This window comes from Hydractinia symbiolongicarpus, chromosome 1, assembly GCF_029227915.1.
Source record: "Hydractinia symbiolongicarpus strain clone_291-10 chromosome 1, HSymV2.1, whole genome shotgun sequence".
Taxonomy (NCBI): Eukaryota; Metazoa; Cnidaria; class Hydrozoa; order Anthoathecata; family Hydractiniidae; genus Hydractinia; species Hydractinia symbiolongicarpus.
In genome coordinates this window covers 23,925,201-23,946,730 of record NC_079875.1, presented here as the reverse complement: position 1 = coordinate 23,946,730, position 21,530 = coordinate 23,925,201, and the positions used below count along the sequence as shown (strand labels likewise).

The 21,530-nt window shown below is 34.9% G+C and overlaps 2 protein-coding genes across 2 annotated transcripts; both read left to right on the top strand.

Moving 5' to 3' along the window:
* The first annotated feature begins 12,320 nt into the window (after positions 1-12,320).
* Positions 12,321-13,838, top strand: LOC130647590 (NF-kappa-B-activating protein-like). The gene has a single exon (XM_057453508.1). It carries the CDS (start codon positions 12,838-12,840, stop codon positions 13,720-13,722), a length of 885 nt encoding a protein of 294 aa, XP_057309491.1. The 5' UTR covers positions 12,321-12,837; the 3' UTR covers positions 13,723-13,838.
* A 142-nt stretch (positions 13,839-13,980) lies between these two features.
* LOC130647581 (flavin-containing monooxygenase 5-like) lies at positions 13,981-17,761 on the top strand. The gene is made up of 5 exons (XM_057453496.1): positions 13,981-14,920; positions 15,323-15,527; positions 15,878-16,017; positions 16,286-16,651; positions 16,993-17,761. The coding sequence occupies exons 1-5, from the start codon at positions 14,356-14,358 to the stop codon at positions 17,283-17,285; spliced, it is 1,569 nt and encodes a 522-aa protein (XP_057309479.1). The 5' UTR covers positions 13,981-14,355; the 3' UTR covers positions 17,286-17,761.
* Positions 17,762-21,530: the final 3,769 nt, after the last annotated feature.

The window sequence follows — 21,530 nt, the reverse complement described above, 5'->3', positions numbered from 1 at the left end:
CTTGATTCCTCAATATGTCTTTGTCTTCTATCAATGAAAACAGCTGGCTACGTGGCTTCTTGGATCAATACAATATATAGCTACTTCTTTACTTCTTTTTTGCTGATATTTCGTTCTTGAGAGGAGACCCTTTACCCTAAAAAAACTTAACTTATATCCAAAATATATAGCCTGTAAATAATAAATAATTACTTGTTTCTTTCTGATCTAGTATCTCCAAAAACAGCCAAAACATTTTATTCAAATTTACCTTTTCTGGTCACATGACAGACAATTTTTATAAAACGCTACATCCGCAATGTCAAATTTCCTGACATAATGCAAGTTGTGATTTAGGCAGACGGAAAATAAGCTTAACAGGTGTAGAAAAAAAACACTGATGTTTTTAACTTTTTTGTTTTGACGAATTTTTGGGCAGGGCAAGGCCATGTTAGGCCCATATATAAACGCTTTTAAAATTTTTAGAAAGGGATTTGCCACATGAGCTTTGTTGTTTACAAGACTCAACAAACATTCTCAGGCACATTAAAACATATTTGGGATAGATGTTCTGACGCAACTACGGACACCAGCCCAAATTTGGATGCAGGTTGGTGCATTCACAGTTAGGATGGCCCATCTATTCATGGACAAATGTATGCAAATACATCTTAAGTGGGTCATCTGGTGTGATAAACTCAACTGTACACAAAGGACTCTTGTGATTTTAAATAATGTGTCATAAGATGGGGCAGGCCTAAATATTGACAAACAATTACCATGCTTTTAAAAGACCGTGCCATAAGGGATCGTCTCAAAATGTTCATACGTACTTCGTATAATTCGTATCAAAAACCTTGTATCGATTTATTAAATCTTTCGTATTATTTTTAATACTTTTTCGTATCATCAAAATACAACATTGTATAAAGTTTGATTCATTTAGAATAAAGTTTGTGTATAGTTCGTATCATTTCGAAGAAGTTCGTATAATAATTTGCTTATACAAAGTTTTTTTATTAGCTATAATTGGACTTTTTGCCTATATTTACTATATTTATTAAAAAAATATGTACATGAGAGGCTGCACACAAAAAATTAAAACAATAAAATATTTTATTAATATAATTTTTCAGTCTTTTTTAAAGTGGAAGAAAAATAACTTGCTGCATAAATTTCCAAACAAAACAATCTTAACCTGCTGTATAACTTTCGAAACTACACCATATTCTGTATAACTTTGAAGCAACAAAGAATAATTCTTGCAGTATAATTTCTTAAAACAGCACAAGAAAACTTCTTGCTGCATAACTACTTATTTTGCTAATTATTTATTTTTTAAGGGAAGGCTAATTGTTTTTTTTACGCAACAAATTATTAATTATCTGTGTACATGATGTAAAAATACACAAAAATGAGCTTATTGTAACAATAATGAGCTTATTGTAGCTCGTTAGAGATAGTTGAGAACTTCTGTTACTTAGGTGATATGTTGGGCAGTGAAGGGGGTGTTGCAAGAAGTTTCTTGCAGGATAGGTTCTGCTTGGAAAAAGTTCAGAGAATTACTTCCTTGTTGACTAGCAGAGTCTTGTCAATTGAGTTAAAAGGTAGGTTGTATGAGGCCTGTGTAAGAAGTGTTATGTTGTACAGTAGTGAGACATGGGCAGTGAAGCAGGAAGATCTTGACCGTTTAGAAAGGAATGATATGAGAATGGTTAGGTGGATGTGTAATGCCAGTCTGAGAGACAGAAAGAGTTCAGATGAGCTAAGAAGCAGGCTAAGTCTCTGTAGAATTAAAGATGTTATCCAGATAAGAAGATTGAATTGGCTGGGTCACTTGGAAAGAATGGAGGAGGATAATTGGGTAAGAAAGTGTAGAGACTTGATAGTTCCTGGGGCAAAGCCCAGAGGCAGACCGAGAAAGACTTGGCAGGAGGTTATAAGGACAGACTTGATAGAGAGGAAGTTGAGTTTAGATCTAACACAGTCTAGATCAGATTGGAAGAGGGTCATTAATATACTCCGTCCAACCCATGCTAGCATGGAAAACGGACGTTAAGCCGAGAAGGATGATGATGAATGATGTAATCAAACAGTTTTAACGTGTACGGTTCAAGAACTAATTAACATGTGAGCGCTTCCATGCCTTGTACGCCCTTTAAACACTTAAAAAACCATGTGACCGGCCTTGGCCATACAAATGAAAATAAATTCAATTTCTTAACAGTTTATTATACGCTATTTTTTTTAACAAAACATTACGCGAAAGAAATCAAGCACAAAACTATTGTTGTTAAAGTTTTATGACATGCGCTTTTTTTTGTCAAAAGACGTTTCTAAAAAAAATTTATCCTTTTAACATTTTATTGCGATCTTTTTTCTTAACAAAACTTTAGAAACTTTTGCGTATTTAACAAATCATTAATTTCGTTATACAAACTTCGTTATTTTAATTGGACTTATTATCTAAGGTCTTTAGTGATCGTCTCCATGGTTACGTATAAAGCAAAAAGATTGTTGCAGATCGTTTAAAAATCAGGAAAACAGGATCGCAGAAAGCGAAAAGATCGCCGTAGATCGTTTAAAAATAAAAAAAAGCAGGATCATAGAAAATGAAAAGATCGCCATGGATTGTGTAGATTAAACCTATGAAGGCCCAATTTTGCTAGTGTTTTCAAACCTGATATATTTTACTTCTTTTATTTCTGGTTTTGTATTGAAATAATTATGCTGGTACTTTTGAAGTTTGTTTCAAGATTGTATAGAAATTTACTTCGGAAATGTATGATAAAAAAATCTTCATTAGTTTGTATCATGTATTAAAAAAGTCTGTATAAACTTTGTCTATAATTTTCATTTTAAACAAAGCACTTTGTAGCGTTCTTATAATTATACGAAAAAAAACACACAAACATTTTGAGATTATCCCTAAGATGGGAGAGGCTCAACTATTGACAAAAGACAATTGTACCAACAAAGAGACAGGCTGAACTATTGACACTTTTTAACATGACTCCCAGACTGAAGTTAAAACTTGTAACATGGGCAACACAATGTTTCGAATTTTAAAAAAATGAAGACAGGTCTGGCCCAACTGTGGACAAATGCAGTGTCTATAAGAGAGGAATAAAAAAACAAAAAATGTTTGAAGGAGAATAAATCATGAATTCTCTAAATATAATCTATTACAATTATAGGTAAAGGAATGAGCAATACAAATGCGTTGTCATAAATTTTTCCTAAAAATTGAACAAGCACAGACATAAATTTGATAAATGGGCAATGACTGGTAGAGCGTTTCTCTCATGTCCAAGTGGTTGTGGGTTGTTGCCACATAAGGCTGTCGTCCAGTTGGGCAGTTGGGCTCAAATAGGACCTTATAAGATTCCAGAACTGCTTTTGTGGACCACTCCTGAAAAAAATTGAATATAATATCTCTTTAAATCATAATCAAAAGTCTCTTTTTCTTAAATAAATATCAAAATATTATAATCGTGGCTAACCTAGCCAAAGCGATTCTAAAGAAATGTTATGCAAATATTATTTATCTTAGTTTCATAACGTTTGACCATCACTGTAGTTCGTTTAAGAACCACATGGTTCAAATTAGAAAAGTAAACTCGGTTCCCACAAATTTCAGCACTCTGTAACGAAGTGAACCACACGCCATTTCTTGAATAAAACTATGCCGGAGCTACAAAAAACACCCGCTAAAAAAATTAAGAGGGCTATGGTGTGTGAAAAATCTCACTTGTAAGCAAAATTTACAAGTGCGATGTGAATATTTGCAAGTGTGATTCACAGTTGCAAATATTCGTTATAAACGTTATTCGTTTAAACGTTATATGTTATTTAAGCTGTATAGAAATGAATTTTGTAAAACCATGGTAAAATGTATATAAAATGTATACAAGTGCAAGGTTGAAACAACGTTGAACGCGATGATGTGTTGCCAGATTCGCTATATGTTTTTGGTATTAAATATATTTGTTGACATTTTTGATTTCTCTTTCCCCTTTTAAAAAGATTTTTTGAAATTTAACATGTTTTTTCTTCGGTATTAGAAACACTGATGCTACTTGTTTTTTAAAGAGAATTTGTATTTTTTGTGAACTGCGTGAAAACTCGTAAATGTTAATAGAGATAGATAAACCCACCACTATATATTAATACCTATAAATATACAAACATATAATAAACATAAATGAACTGCATTGTTAGAGTCAGACAGTAGGATGTTAACATTCCCATTCTCTCTTTTCTCGCAACCAATAATATAAACATACGGCTGCAAATGCATAGCGACACTGCAAATGCCCCGAAACAAAATCAAAACATAACCAAAGGTTCATAACAGAAGTGTGTAAATAGTGTCTCTATCCGATGTTTCCAGTTTCCAAAACAGCTGTCAGCTTTGTTGGGTCTGCACCAACTTTTGTCAATGGATCTGCAAGTTGCATGGATGTAGGAATCCATTTCACGCTGGATAGTTCTTCTCTCAAAATCATTTCTTTTATAACAGAAATATCAACCCTGAGTCGGCGCTCTGCAGCCATTGTTGTTGAGTAAGTATTTCGGTAAAGAGATTCATTATCAGTTAATGCATGAATCTGAATGTGCTTACATTGCGTGTTTGGTATGGAAATCATTTCAGTAAGAACTTGTGACATAAAGTATGCAGCATCAAGAGCATCCACCATGGCACTTGTTTCAGCAGCAAGTGTACTTCTAACAACACGTCGAATAGTTTTGCTACTCCAAACTAATGGGCACACCTTCTCTTTATTATCAGAGAGGAACACCACATATCCTCCTGAACTTTGACCTGATGACAAATTTGCCAATGATGCATCACTGTAGCATATGATGGAGCAATTTTCCAATGATTCAAGGCTAGGGAAATGAATCTTTAATGGATTACCTTTGATTCTTTGAAGCACTTTATTTGCTTTCAAGATATTAGACACAGTAGGAGCTTTCATAGTCGAGCTCAATACAGAAATATCGAAGGCAATATCCGGGCGAGTATGTGTAGCAGTCCAGTTTAACTGACCAACCAATCTGCAATATTGAGAAGATTCAGTCTTGGTACAAATGGAATCTTTCTGAAGTTGACGTTCTCGGGTGATTGGAATTTGATCGATTTTTTCAATATAATCCAATTGGTCAAGTGATAGCTGTCCAGATTCACTCTGGCTGATATTAATACCAACATATTTAAAATGTGATGATGCTGAATGACCAACTTGAAATATTTGGTAAAGCTTATCCATGACATCAGCTTTGAAAACATCAGTACCGGACCAAAGGAAATCATCAACATGTGCTTGTAACACACCAGACAATTGATCATTTTTATCTTTCCAATAAAAAACACCATAATCAATAGTTGATCTATGACATCCTAAATTTTGTAATGCTTCCCATACTGCAAAATACCACATACGAGCAGCATCATTTAGACCGTACACACATTTTTCTAACTTCCAGAGTGTGTTTGGAAGGGGTACGTCACATGGTGGAACAATAAAGACATCCCGTTGTATTGGTTTGCCTTGGAGAAAAGCTGCTTTTATGTCAATAGAATTTAGTGTCCATTGTTTGCTGGCAATTATAGAAAGCACTAGTCTCATACATTCTTTACTGCCAGTTGGTGAGTCAGCAGGTATGTTAATATTTTCCTGAAAGCCTCGGATGACATATCTTGCTTTCGGTACAAGTTTTCCGTCAACAATTTTTCGGGTACATACCCACCTACCAGTTAGTCTGGGTTGACCTACATCTGGAACCTCTTGGTAAACTTCATACTGTTTCCATTTTTCAAGTTCTGCACTCTTGGCATTCTTGAACTCATCTGGTGCGTTGAAGCATACGGCAACACACATCTCTTCTTCACAATTAGAAGGAGTAGAGGGATCACCTCCTGTTGGGTCTGACTCAATTTCGACTAACTTCCATTCTGATACATCACTCCAATCCATAGAATACTCATGGTCAGAGTGATCTCGAACGTTTACCCAATCTTTGTGGATCCCACCCTTTTTTCCAGCAGGGCCTAGAATTTTTACTTCTTTCCATTCTCCATCAGGATATTTGTATTGCACTGTCTGTTGTCTTTTTGGGAGGGACATCTTGGATCTGGCAACAGGACCAGATTCTGGTTGCTGAATTGAGCTTTCTGGTTGGTGAGTTGCAACATGTTCAGTAAAATGTTGTACTTCCTGTTCAGTTTCTTCTTCTGCAATGTGGTGCTGTTCATACCCTGATTCCAGATTTTGAGTAATATCTGACTGACTATTTCCTGCTGCTTGTGGTGAGGAATCTGGTTGTGACGAGGAGTGACTAATTTCATTAACAAGTTGCAGACGACATGGATGAACACGACGAAGAACACTGCCATGACGAATCATTACAACTTTACCATCTGCACCAATGACAGTAGCAGGCCCTTGCCAACGCCGATCGTCTGGTAGTTTATAGAAGACTTGGTTACCAGGCTGATAGAAGATATCTGCATACTCGCGAACAGGATGTTTTAATGCCTTGCGAAGCTTTGAGCTTATTTCTGCTTGCACGAAAGCTTTTCTGGCTGCAGCAATGGCATTAAGATGCTGGGCTATTACAGAGCTGGTGGTAATGCCTTCCAAGGCCGGGAGTTCATCATGGAAAGCTGATGGCAGTCTAGGATTTTGACCTATTGCTAACTGTGCTGGTGTAAATCCATTTACAAACATACAGCAATTTCGTACAGATATAGCATACTGCAATGCCAGTGATTCTGATAACTTCGGGTGATCTTCTAGCATTTTTTCCATCATAATATCTATAGTTGCATGATTCCGTTCATTCAGACCATTTGCCCAAGGACTATAAGCAGCGGTGTGCTTGATGTTTATCCCAAATTGATTGCCAAGTTCCCGCATTTCATCATTAGCGAATTCCCCTCCATTGTCCATGTGAAAACTTTTAGCTGCTCCAAATATGGGCAACCAAAGTTCTATAATCTTTGCAACAACGATGCGTTTTTCTTTAGATGGTATGAAATCAGCACGTGTGTATCGAGTAACCATATCGATGAGGTAAATTATCCATTTACCCTTCCTTTCTTTCAAATCAATACTAACTATTTCATTAAATTTCATTTTATCTGGATCCATTAAGTTTCCGACAGCTGGCCTTGGAATGGTCGGTTTGTATCGCTTACACACTAGACAATTCTGAGAATATTTATGCAGAATGTCCAAAAATTCCTTGTCAGGCTTATCCAGGACACTGAGGACTTTCTTTAAGAACTCAAAGGGAGGATGACAAAATTGGCGATGCAAGCGTTTAGCAGCAAGTTCTTTGTCATGTTTGGACAATTCACTAACAGAAAACATAACATCCAGTACTTCAACAGGAAAACCTGGCTGCACATTTATACACCAGTGTCCAGTAGGGGATGTGAAGAGCTCAACATTTTTCTTCACACGATTTATTGTAACTTCAGCAGTGTCATTTCCTGTACAAATGAGCAGATTCCATGCTTTCATAGTTTCCTTTCCAAGCAGAAGAGGAAGATCGGTGTCAACAACATCAAATTTTAAGGAAGTGATTTCCCCAGCAACCAAAACAGGAGCTATAATGGTATACATAGATTTCATGACACGTCCACCACCAAATTTAAATTTGTTATTACCATGAAGCTTTTTGACATTTTGGTACATATCAGTACTCATGGAATCAAGAAAACACGGTGTCCATACTACTCCGGCAACATTCTGTGGGCAACCTGTATCGAGAATCATATAGTTAAATGCAACACCACCTGCCATAGACGCATCAGATGCTTGGCATTCAATAACATCAGAGTTAACAGAAGCAACCCAGGAGCGGTTTGTAGAACTATCATGCTGTTGGTTGTCTTCCGAACCTTGTTGTTTCTCAGAACGATGTGGGCAATCTCGAGCAAAATGTGCAATTGAACGGCAAACACGGCATGTTAAAGGTTTACCGTCAGCATTTAGGGGATTGCGATGTTGCAATTTTCCACGACCTTGTCCACGATAACTTTTATTTGATGAATTACCATTTTTCGATCGGTATTGTCTCCATGCAACGTATGTTTCGTATTCATCTAGTGTGGCAAAAAAAGGCTCTTGTTTGACAGCAGGTTGAACTGAGGCTACAGCGGTGTTGGATGACTGAGTACTTGTGACAGCAGCACTGCCAAAATATTTCTTAAGCGCCTTTTTAGCTTGTTTATACATTTCATTTGGTTGATCCCCATCAACTTCTCTCATTGCTAGACGAAGGTCAGAATCATTAAGATTGGCACCACACAGTAAATTAAGTCCATGAATACGTTCACCAAGTTTCATGTCGAAGCGCTCCATTCGGACTTTATATTTCTCATAATACATGATATATTGTTCAATACTTTGATCTTCTTTTCTACATAATATACGGAAGTCTTTCCACGTGTCAAAGGCTGACGTGTTATCGTCCTTACTATAGTACGTTTCTATCAATTCTATCACCTTTTTCCACCCGTCATCACCTGTCATGTTCTCCGTATCAAGGGTATCAAATAGTTGACGACGTATTTCGCTTCCATCCGGAAGATGCAATGCTAATTGCAAACCATGAACATCTTTCAGTCCAGTTACACCAGAAGTGGCAACTTTCCATGCCTTGGCTTCTCGGAGCCATAATGAAAACTCTTTGTTTTCTTCATCCCACCGTGGTGGGTTTAAAAATCCACTAGCCATTGTTTAACTACCGTCTGCTACCATGAAAACTCGTAAATGTTAATAGAGATAGATAAACCCACTATATATTAATACCTATAAATATACAAACATATAATAAACATAAATGAACTGCATTGTTAGAGTCAGACAGTAGGATGTTAACACTGCGAGCTTTACTTTTTCTTGTGTTATTTTTTTTTATGTTTATGTGAACCCAAAACACGAGAACTGAGCGTCTGAGCTAGCCACTCTCTCAGTTTTAACTTTCTTGTCTCTGATACCTGAAATAATGTTGCAAAGAAAATATCCAAAATGTAATTATGGTTTCAGAGATTCTTAACCAGTTTTTGTGAACATTACAGTGCAAGTTAAGGTGACGGTATACCTTTTGAGCATGATTTTTTAAATCGCGAAAGTTTATTCATCACCAAAAAGCATTTTCAACCACCTATCAAATGGTATAAAAATAATTTAGAACTTTTTAACTCGTGAAAAGTACAGAGACATTTTTGAAACACACCTTGCCTTCAAAAAATTGACTTCATTTACAAAACTACTTCGTTTCCAAATCTCATTCGGTGTTCTATTGAATCGTGATAGATGTATGTAAAAAAGTATTTTCCACAAAGTCCCCGTTTTTGTTTTATTTTACTTTTTCTAAAAAAGCAATTTTTTAACTTAAACTTTCGTCTTTAAGATGTAATATCTAGAGAATCGTTGATTTTTTTAAAATAAAAAAAATCGCTTTTAGATAAATAGTTGGCTACAGCACAGAAGCACTCTCCCTTGTAGATCTTCTGTAGTTTTTTGTAAAAGAGATTTAAAATGTTAGATGGTATGCGAAAAAAAAAACACTACGAAAAAGTGTTTTAAAGATTTTTTTAAATATCACACCTTGCAAGCATACTCATGATGGTGGTGATACTTTCACACTTCCAAGGCGATGAATATTCAAAAGGTTGTCCTTTTAAATTTTATTATTCGCAAAGATGTGACTGATAATACCGTAGAAATTGAACTTTCTAAGTCGTTTAACATTTTTCTGTGACTTGCAGAAACAGAACAGGATGGCCTACATTTTTAGAAATAAAAGTGTTTTTTTTTTCAAATGGTCATTTCTTTTCGGAAAGGAAATATAATTTATCTTTAAAAGTTATACTCAAGAGGATGATAAGTGTTAAAACATTCACTCTTATTCAATTTAAGGTGTGAAGGACCGATCAGAAAAAAAGTTAGTTATTTGGATAAAGTCAATATTCTTCTTTGAAAAATAAATAAATAGTTTCACCATTGGAAAGATCGTCGTTTCTTTAGTATCTATGGCTAATGAAAACAACAACGATTTTTTGATACAATAAAGGTACACTGTTACCTTAAATACACTGATTAAAGTTGTTTTCACAAAAAATATGTTTGTTTTAAATATGAGTCTGTTTCTTATTCACACAATCCACAGGAATGTGTGTTTGGTTTAGCCTTTCTTCGTCTCGGAATAAAAAATGAACACATTGGTGAATATTTTACGTAGAGCCAATTCATGTACGAAATTAAATGAGAAACAGCTTTTGGAGCTTTTATGTTATTTAGATGTATATGTAGAGCCTAGCGTATGTCACATTGGAAAAAAAATCACAAAATTCAGACGTAAATCACGAATTTTAGGATGTTTTAGCTAATTCATCTTTTGTTCAACCGAAAAAATTTCCACTTTGTTTACCTGCATTTTTGCAAAGTTATTTTATGGAATAAAAGCCATGAGGGTGCCGATAAACTGCATACACCGTGCTGATTTACTGATTTCAAAACCTTCTGTTACAGTAACAAAAGGTTTGGACTCACTCCATGGTTATACCAAAAAGCAAAATTTGAAATACCAAGATTTATGGCTGCCTAACTTCTGTTAAATAGATAGAATAGAAGACACTTTTTTGTAATGCCTTCAACAAAATGACATGGAGAATGCTTTCTCTGGTTCATGTAAATTGAGCTAACCGAAATCAAGACTGCAAAATCTAATTCCTTGGTTTCGTTTTATTCTGTTACAGTAACAATACGGTAGGTCATTGCAATGCGAAGATAGCATTTTTCTTTTAATGATCTAAACTTGTCTTTGCAGTTCCAATTCAAACAGATACAGACCATTTCGTGAGAGGTGGCGATTGCACTCACAAGCTCCCACACGCGCAGATTTGTTTAAGAGTGTGATTAATCGCACGTCAAATTTTTGTTTCATGTTGTGATAGCTTTCTGAAATTATCGTAATTTCAAAAAACTAGGTTGTGAAATATACATGTCAATAACACCTGAAATTGATACCTGCCATACTGCTCTGTCATACTTCGAGCTAGATAGATAGATAGATAGATGTGCATATTTTACATGGCTTACATCACAAATATCGAGGAATATACCCTGTCTATTATTTCCAGGAGGGGCCATGATTTAGATGGAGAGTCATAGAGTATTTAATGCTCATTTTGAGCTACGCAAACCCAATTAGTAGGGCCCACGCTCTACTAGACAACTCCCGGCAACATCCAACGGCCCACACAGTGTGCCATTTCCCCAATTTCCCTAACATGGTTTGGGTTAACCAGGGTCTATGTAACATTCACTCGCCCATGTTGAATCACCGTCAAGAGGTATCGAACCCCGTCTCCCACACTGAGTGCGAGAGCTATAACCACTAATCTACGGCGCCTCGCGAGCTCTGCTACCTTTGGCAATTTCCGGGGTTTACTAGGGCATAATTTTTAATCAATAATGTATTTATCTCCTAGTTAACTGAAATATATGTTTATTTCATTCATTCATTCATTCATTCATTCTATTACCAGTAGCAAATCATTTCAATATGCTCAATGTGATTGCAAAAATATAAATAAATTAAAATAACATTCAACACAAAAGAATCTAGAATTGTGTTTTAGAAGGAGTGAGAAAATTGTTATTGAAAGAAAAAATAAGCACTAAATGAAGCGAGCTCGAGTATTGGTTTTTTTAAAAAAACTTTGTTCAGATTTAATTTTAAAAGTGTGTTATTTATGTCATTTGTTAAAGGAATAGCGAATATCTATATGTTCCGTTCAGTAGGGTTTTCGTAAATTATAATTCAAGCTTTATATATTTATAATCCTCTTCTGGAAAATAAATAAAATAACTAAAAACAAAACAAGTAAAAAATCTGTGTGCCGTGTACAGAGGTAAAGGAATCTTTTTTGTATGATCTTAAGCGCACCATGTAATCATGAAAAAGTTAATTGCACCAGGCAATATCACTTCTCATTTTTTTATGATAGTTCTTTTAATATCACCCCTCCTTGGCTTAAGTCCAGCTATGTTTTTTATATCAAAAGCAACTAACGGTTTGAATTGTTTGGCTGTCAAGTGACGACATCAGCATATCTTGTTGCGTTGTGCTGATTCTGAAGCTTGTGTGTAGAATTGGGGTTGGATTTTTCACAGTCCCAAACAAAAACAATTTTTGTAGCTTGTTTTTGCACTGTCAGCAACAGTGACATATCTTGTTGATAATAATTTCCTAATCTTTTCCTAATTTTTTCTAAATTTTTATATTTTGATTCACTATTTAAACATTAAAGAATTTTAACCATTTTTTGCTAATTAAAACTTTACCTCTTACTCTATTAAGAACAAGCTTATGTGGAAATACAATGTAAATGCACATTCCTCATATGGAAAGAGTCGCATGTGTTTTAACAAATTGGCCACTATATACTTTTATATTTTTTATTTTGTGCTTTAAAAAAATGGGTCTTAGCCTAACCTGGTAGCATTTGTACTTAAAAAGGCATGGATAAATCAATAGTGGTAGAGGTAGAAACGTGGCTGCCTTTATAGAAAAAAAGCATATGTAACTGTACAATGTTTAAATTGAGTTAGAATGTCCTGTTTTCAAGGAAAAGTATTTTTAATTTTTTTTTAGATTTGTTTTTAATTAATCTTTTCACAACAAATTATCTTTTTTTTACCAAACAAATTAGTAGAAAATGGTGCAAGCAGCCATTTGTTGTGTGTTGTCCCATTATTGCAAATTATTCACTGGAAAGGTGTTATTTTCTTCTTGTACTAAATAATATTACTATTATATCTTCAGGTAGTTGTAATGACCTCCTATATAAAAAGTTATAGAAGACACAGTCCAAACAACAGAAGTAGAAGTCCTTCTCCTCAGGATTCACGATATAGAAAGAGAAATCGCTCTCGAAGTCGTAGTTATAGCCCAGACAAATACAAAAGATATGAAGCTAACTCACAGAGTTATTTCAAGCAAAGTAGAAGTGGAAATAGAGATATGCGAAATGGTGATTTATGGCGGGATGAGCGAGAAAGCCTAGCCAAACATGGTGTTTCTTTTGTGTGGGGACTGTCTCCTCATCCTGCTAATTATGATTCAGAAGATCACCAGGATGATTCTAGTGACACTGAAATAAAAAAGAGAAAGAAGCAAAAAAATTCAAAGGAGAAGAAGCACAAGAAAAAGAAAAAACATTCAAAGAAATCAAAAAAAAAGAAAAGGAGACACAGTAGTGAAAGTAGTAGTGAGGAAATCACCAATGAAAAAAGGGACGAAAATGAAAAAGATGAATGGACAGAGAAATCGTTATCTGAAAATGTTATAGTTGGACCTCTGCCGGTGTCTATATCGGAGGTTCAAGAAACAACTTTAAAAGATTATGGTGAGGCTTTGCTGCCTGGAGAAGGAGAAGCTATGGCACAGTTTGTAAAAGCTGGTAAACGTATTCCAAGAAGAGGTGAAATTGGGCTAACTAGCAATGAAATTGAAGCATACGAAGATGCTGGGTATGTCATGAGTGGTAGTAGGCATAGACGTATGGAAGCTGTTCGGTTGAGAAAGGAGAATCAAGTTTATAGTGCTGATGAAAAACGAGCATTAGCAATGTACAATAGAGAAGAGAAAGCGAAAAGAGAAAATAAGGTTTTAGCTGACTTTAGAGAACTTGTACAAACAAAAAAAGGAAAGAAGTGATACATTTTTCAATTTTGTTCTGTAAACATTTCACGCCAGTCAAAATTATTGGCTTGCTGCTTTCCAGGGTTGTTATTTCCTTTTTTCAGATAGAAAATATATACCATTATACTGTCCCCTCTGGTTAGCTGACTTCATTTTTTTGATTATTTATTTGTTTATTGAATTGTTTGCTACATTTTTATATAACTGAACTCCGCGAAATACTGGGAAAATAAGAGAATGTTATAAAGTCCCGATCCAAAATCTTTGTAATCAGTGAAAAATTGTAAAGGATTCTCAGAACATAATAAAATAACAAAATAATTTCTCATAGTCAACCACATGGATTTTTTTTTTATTTTGTCCGATTTTTGGCATCCGTTTTTATCATGTTAGTAACTTCAATGAAGTATTTTCAGCTTAAACGGCTGTTCAATTTTTTTCAAAGCGTAGCAAGTTAGAAATTTTAATTTATGCAAATTATTTGTACATATTTATTAAGCTTGTTTCTGTGATAATTTGAAATGCATGTCATTCATTGACCTTTTCAAATATATTTTGCATTTGTGCTTTTTTAAAAAATCTATTTTATTTTTTCTTCAAATCAATTCACATTCGTTGTTTCTTTCTGTGTGTTAGTAGTATAAAAAAATGAGAGTTGCTGTGATTGGTGCTGGTGCCAGTGGCTTAGCAGCTATTAAGGCATGTGTTGAGGAAGGATTAGATGTAGTTTGTTTTGAAAGAAATAATGTCGTAGGTGGTTTGTGGTATTTCACAGAGGAGGAAGGACATTCGTCAGTGATGCGTTCGACAGTCATTAACACAAGCAAACAGATGATGAGTTACACAGACTTCCCTATACCACACACCTTTCCTTTATTTATGCACAACAGGAAAGTGCTTGAGTATTTAGAAATGTATGCCAAACATTTTGATTTATATCAGTACATAAAGTTTGACAGTGTTGTGCAAAATGTTTATCGAGCTGAAGATTTTAGTGAAACTGGCCATTGGATGGTTAACTGGGCACCCAAAGGAAAAGAAAGTGTTGGTAATCTTACTGAAGTGTTTGATGCAGTTATGGTTTGTACTGGTCATCACTGGCAAAAAAATTGGCCAACATTCGAAGGAATGGATGTTTTTGATGGAAAACAAATTCATAGTAAAACATACAAGGATGTGAAAGGTTATGAAAACAAGGTGGTTGTTGTGGTCGGTGAGCTGATTTATTTTTTATATAGGTAGGGCTAGATGTCCTGTCATGCTGAACATGCTGGCTTTGTGAAGTGTGTATAATATTTTTCTGTGTTTATTCTCACCAATCTTAAACTGTACATGATTGTGGAGGTAAAGTTTTTGTTGAGAATTTATGTTCGAAGTTGACAGCGTGGTGGGACAAAATCTCAATTTGACGTTTAGCAAACATTTTTAATTTGTAAACCACCTGTAATATACAGTTGTAATACTTTTTATAGTCCTGCAATTCTCTAAAGGTTTATGGTTTTAATATCATTCATTATGTGTGTAACAGTTAAAATATTTTTTTGGTACTGTTTACATTACAGGTCATTATTATCTTTGTTAAGGATGCCCTTGCTCAGTTTTTGTTTTGATACAGGATTTGGCAACTCTAGTGGTGATATAGCATGTGAACTAAGTAGGTGTGCAAAGCAAGTTTATACAAGTACTCGCAGAGGAGCCTGGGTAATGTCTCGACAATTATTTAGTGGTTACCCGTTTGACCAATTTGGTTTACGCAGAAATTTGGATATGCTGCCACAGTCTATCAAAAACAGAACAACTGAGTTTATGTTTAATTTCAGGTATGTCTGTTAACTAAATATAAATTATGCTAAGCAGTAATTTTAAACTAAGTGTTTAGTGACGTGTTTTTCACTATTTTCACAAAAACATATATTGTTATGCAATCTCTTCCATAATAATTCCATAATACTTAACATACAGAGCTTTCTAAGCACACTTGTCACAACGCTTTTTTACAGAAACTTATCCCTTAACGAACAGGATAGATATTTTCATCTAGCAGTTAACTGAATCATCAGTTGCAGTGTTTGTTCGGCTTTCTGAAACTCAAGTTGAACCTTTGCATGTATTTTTCACAATATCCTAGTTCAAATAAATGCTGAAGAGATCTCGTGACTCTTCTCCACAGGTTTAATCATAAAAAATGGGGTATAAAACCGAGTTATGCAATCGGATGTCAGCACCCTATGGTTAACGATGACTTGCCAGTACGCATCGCATGTGGTACAGTGGTTGTAAAACCAAACATAAAAAGATTGACTAAACAGGGTATGTATACATCAACAGGTTCCTTTGAGCAATTTTTTGTTATTTGAACATGACATCGATTTTATTTTACTTTATTCATTTTCTCAAGTGGTTAATTAGCTACTTGAAACCAAATTCACATTGAACACTGGCCCACAAAACAAATAGTGTTCAGTCAGATTGTTTTAGACCCAAACGTTTTGTTTTGAGCTAAGGGAGAAATTTTTTTATTGAAGGAGGGGGATTTGTTTTTTATTATGTAAAACCCAGCGACTGTTCTTCAATGTAGGTGTGATGTTTGATGACGGTACATTTGTTGATAATGTTGACGTCATTATTTATGCAACTGGTTATCGCATCTCGTTCCCCTTGCTGGAAAATAATGAATTAATTGACACCAGCCAGAACAAATTTGATTTGTACAAATACTTATTTCTTCCACAACTGGAGAAACAAACCTTGGCATGCATAGGTGTGTTGCAACCTATTGGTGCCATTAACCCACTGGTGGATTTGCAGTGTCGCTTAGCAACACGAGTTTTTCTTGGTAAGGTGAAATTGCCAAAGGCGAGTGTTATGTGCAAAGAGATTAATGAAGCTAGAGAAAAGTTGGAAAAACGTTATTACAATTCGCCACGTCACACGGTTCAAGTAGGTGACTAGATACAATTATAGTACTTTTTAAAAAGTCTAAAAAATTTTTTCCACTTATGTTTTGTCTCTATAATAATAGCCGTGGTATGTCTATCTCTGCGCGGACGCTGAGTTAGAAAATGTTACGGAATCACGAATATTAAATGCGATATATTTTTATCCCACTTTGTTGCGACGGGTAAATATAAAGGACGGGAAGCTCCGTGGATTTTTCCACGGGCAATGACTATAGTAATATATTTGTTCGACAGTTCTCTACAACACTTGAAGAACAAACTTTATTGGGAACCAAGGTTTAGAAATATTTTTATTATCTCTATCAACACTTCTCTTACCAGGTAGATGTTATCCCATATGGTGACGAACTGGCTGCCTTGATTGGATGCAAACCCAACATGCTTAAAATGTTGTTCACAGATCCTGCACTTAGCTTGCAATGTTTCTTTGGTCCCTGCTATCCGCAACAGTACCGATTAGAAGGACCTGGCAAATGGTACGGCGCACGAGAATACATAATGGACGCACATCGATATACATTTAGCCCAATGTCGAAGGAAACGTCGCAGTCTACGAATTGGGTTCGGTTGTTCTGTTTTGTATTCGTTGCTTTGTTTCTTATTTATTTGTTGTGGTAAAGATTTTCTATGTAATGAAGTTAAAAAATGTTTCATAAAAAACAAATCAGTCACATATACGAAAGGAAAATACAACCTGTGCGAAGTTAATTTTGACTTCTTTTGTTGAAACTGTTCAAATAAACGGGCTGTAATTTAAGTTCAAAAGAGGCACGTAGCTTCCAACTGCTTTATGACGTTTTAAATGCTAAACAGTGTTGTGTTTTTTAATATTATCAGGATCTTCAATGAACACACAAGCTTACAAAACTTGATGGTCTCTCTAATGTGCTTTTTATTTTCCAAGTGGTCAACCGATGCTTACTGGCTACTTCTCAAATGTATTTTTTTTAGATTTATATATATTGTGTATTATAGGTAAATTTTCAATTGTGTGTAGTATTTTTATAATGTCATTTAGCTATCAGAATTATATTAAAGTTTATTAAAATTGGAAATTTGAAATAAACTTAAAAATGTTCATCTTACCTAAAGAAGCACAGTTTTTCATGGCTATTTATTCTTATGGTTCGCGAAAATGTTATCATTTTCAGGGTAATTTACTCTTAAAGAAGGGAAAACTTTTTTGTTAAGGAGGGTATGGGGTAGGGGCAAGGACCTGTGTGGAACAACCCTCTATACAACTACAAAATGGGGTTCTGTGGACTTATTATTTTAAAGAGTTTTTCCAAAACCGCAAAAAGGTCCAACCTTGTCCCAGGGCTCTCCTTAATCGGCGCTATCTCATATACAAGAAGAAACAGCAGGTCCTGAGATCGAGGTTGGAAAAAGTACACGCTATTTTTTCAACTGAATTCTTCAAGCGTTTGTGATTGTGACTTTAGGGATTTATAATGCTCATAATTTCCTTGATTTTGACGTTTAGGTGAGGGTGCAGGGGGAAGGGGGGTTGGCTAAACTTTAAATTGACGTATAGAGTACAATTTTCGATTTGTTTAACTGAAAATTGATTCATTATTCTCCTAAGTATTTGTTCTCTCAGAAAAGTTTAAAATCAGCTTAATTAGAAATTAGAAGATATGATTAATCATTCACCTGAGAGAATAAATATAATCATAGTAGTTGGAGTGATTGGCGACTCTTCTAACAAGAACATAGAGAAATCTGTCAATTTCCATCGTCACCTTTTGATGAGTGGTAATTGTTGTAATTTGACGCCTAATATTAACCGTTATGATTGAGGGGATCAAGAAGTACCAAACAAATTTTGCAGATAACGATGACGTTAATTTGATCGTCACAGAAAGTAACATTAAATCCTGAAAAATGTGACCATTTTCCGAACTTAAAAACATCTATTTTTATACATTCTCATTATTTTGAAGTTCTTTTATATGACTCGTTCCGCCAAGAAGGAGATAGGCCCCACGGTAATATTTGTTAACAAAACTTTAATTAATAATAACCGTTACGTGTAAGTATAGCTTGTAATGTTTAATATATGTTAGTTCTAGTCGTTAGCCTGTGGGAAAATCCACCTGTCCACCCTTTAGCATTGATGTATGTACACACAACATATAAGTACAAGTACATAAGACTAGTCGTTAGCCCGTTGTTGAATCAATGGGTTTACCCATTCTTTGGTTTCTGCCTGGCTTAGCTCGTTTACTTTTTCGTGAAATCTTAGCACGACTTGAAATCTTGCAGAGATAGACAACGTATTAATATATAGATTTTTAGTATAGCTTTTTGTGGTTAATTTCGGCTATGACATATGATAATGTCTGGAATTGTTATTCAAATTGTGGTGCTGCTGTGAACTCTACACACAAAAGACGCGAGAAGCCACCTTTAATAAGCAGTCACGGCTTTCTCTTATTTACAATCTAATTATATACAACAAGAGACATTTTTGCAGTTGTTAACTCTGTTTTTCTTTATGAATTCTGCGTTTTAACCTATTATTTATCATTCTTTTTTGGAAGTGTTTAGTGTAAGGACAAGAGCCAACAATGTGTCATTTAGTTTGTTGTATGTCACGTTTGAAAATTATCCGGGTTTTTTTAATTATATTTCTATTTAGTTATAGAAACAAATTAAGCAAAACATTTTATTTATATGGCACTCTTGTGGAAAGTCTTCGTCAGTGAGAAGAAAAGTGTGGCCGGTAACAGCATGTCACGATATGAACAGTGGTTCTATGTGAAAAAGTATTAAGAGATTTCAGTAAATTTTTTATGTTGTGTATGCTTATTGCAATCAGAAGGTTTAAATATATTGTAAGTTTTAAAATAAGCTATATTAGGTGTTTGATTTTTAAGAAGTCTCAAAACATGCTTGATACAAATTTCTCTAATGAAGTTTTTAAGTTCCGTTCCGTTTAACCTTTAAAGATGCGAAATACTTGTTTTTATATTAGTTCTCTTGGTTGTTTTTGTTTGTTAAAAGCTCAAGAGGATTTGTAGTGGAGAAAAAAATCATTCGCTGTTCTTAAGGGGCTACAGAACTGCCGTTGGTGTTTGACTTTAGCGATTTACGAATGACGATGGAAAAGTTTATGATCACCAAGAACAAAAACAACTTAAATCATTAAAAATATCAGGGTATCCAAATATAATTAAAAATGACAGAAAATTTCCCTACATATATATTGGATATCCATGATTTATTCGAAAAAAGTTATATGTTTGAAGGATTACATGGGAAGTATATTTGTTTGGGGCTGAGTCAGCATGCCCCTTTAACTTTTTCTGGTGCTTCAGCTATTCTTATACAATCTATTAAGCCGGCTTTAATTCATTAAAAAAATTCTAATGTTTTCCAAAGTTTCACAATAAATACACGCGCAGGAAAGAACGCAAATGGAAGTTGAACTGGAAAAATTTGAGATAAGGAAATCATTTAGGGCAATTTTACGGTTAATACAACGATACGCTGTTAAATTTCCCACCGCCACCGTGTTGCTATACGCCATATTTCAGCACGTAGATATCTTTTTCAAGGAGGCTTTAAAAATTAGATAGCGTTTGGCTACCTTCGGCGTTCATATCTGTTGTTTTATGTTGTGTTCTCTTATACAAGCTTACCTATTAATTCTATATCAGTTTACGTAAAGTAGAAAAACAAGAGTTGATGATTTAAAAGTTTTGAGCCACGTATTGAGCCAGGTAATAAAACCAATTATTTCTTCTATTAAAAAGTAACGCAAAATCAAAATGTAATAAAACACGTGCGTGTTCAACGAAGCTGAAAATATTTTAACTGCAGGCACCCATTGCGCATGTCCGTATTTCTTAACAACATATATCTGTTCATCCGTTTCTGCGAATCTCCACTTTTTCTATACTTTGCGGTAGCTAATTCTTGAAATTTTCTTCACTTGAACGACACTTAACATGGTTGATACAGTTCATTTTAATATGCCATCAACTATTCTTATGCTGAACGATCGTAGTAAACGATATCTTCTGTGGCTTTCTCGCAATGCGATGTCAACCATGCTTTTTAAGGCGTTTGGGAGCGCCGTGACGAGATATTTTTTTTCTTGCGTGGTCAGTTAATGACATGAGTGACAATTCTTGACTTGTTCGTCACTTCTGTCTTTTTTAAACACCAGAAAACCATCTCGAACAGTCTTGATAATATGTGTGTCCGCAATTTAGTTGCTTTGATTTGTTGTTTGATTATTGATTCTACTATGGTTCCTGTAATAAGTTAAATCGCAGTGAAGACTTTAGGTAGGAATTCACACCTCTTCACTTGACTAAAGCGAACGAAAACCAACAACCCTTATAATCTCAGACAGCGCATTTTCTTTAGATGTTTCTCTGATATCCCCACATATTTTTGGACCTACCTGGTACAGGTGAGGTCCTATAAATGGACCTCTGTCCGTCCGTTCGCCCGTTATGAGTTTTCCTCAGAATTGGATCAGTAGTTTTTCTTGATTTTCTGCACGAACATGGAGAACAATAGACCCTCGAATGTGACGAAGTTACTTTTCTGAGAGAAAATCTTATAATTTAATAGCAAAATGAGCAAAAACGATCCTAAAATATGTTTTTTAGGACATTTCTGAGGATTTAATTATTAGTTAATTAATTTTTAAAATTTAAGTTTCGCTTGTTATCTTTTTAACCAGTATATAGTTGCAACTACTTGCCGCCCTTGTTTACCATGATACGACAGTTGTTCTTTCAAAACTGATACATATGCACCCCTTATTTTCCAAAGCGATGATTAGCCCCAACACCAACCTTGACCCCAGGGCTGGTTCTCTTTTTATAAACCCTGGGGTCGAGGTTG

Bases quoted from the DNA above. Each gene is read 5' to 3' on its own strand.
- LOC130647590 (XM_057453508.1), top strand. From the start codon at position 12,838: ATGACCTCCTATATAAAAAGTTATAGAAGACACAGTCCAAACAACAGA.
- LOC130647581 (XM_057453496.1), top strand. From the start codon at position 14,356: ATGAGAGTTGCTGTGATTGGTGCTGGTGCCAGTGGCTTAGCAGCTATT. The intron at 14,921-15,322 runs GTGAGCTGATTT...GTTTTGATACAG, and splicing joins CAAGGTGGTTGTTGTGGTCG to GATTTGGCAACTCTAGTGGT. The intron at 15,528-15,877 runs GTATGTCTGTTA...TCTTCTCCACAG, and splicing joins GAGTTTATGTTTAATTTCAG to GTTTAATCATAAAAAATGGG.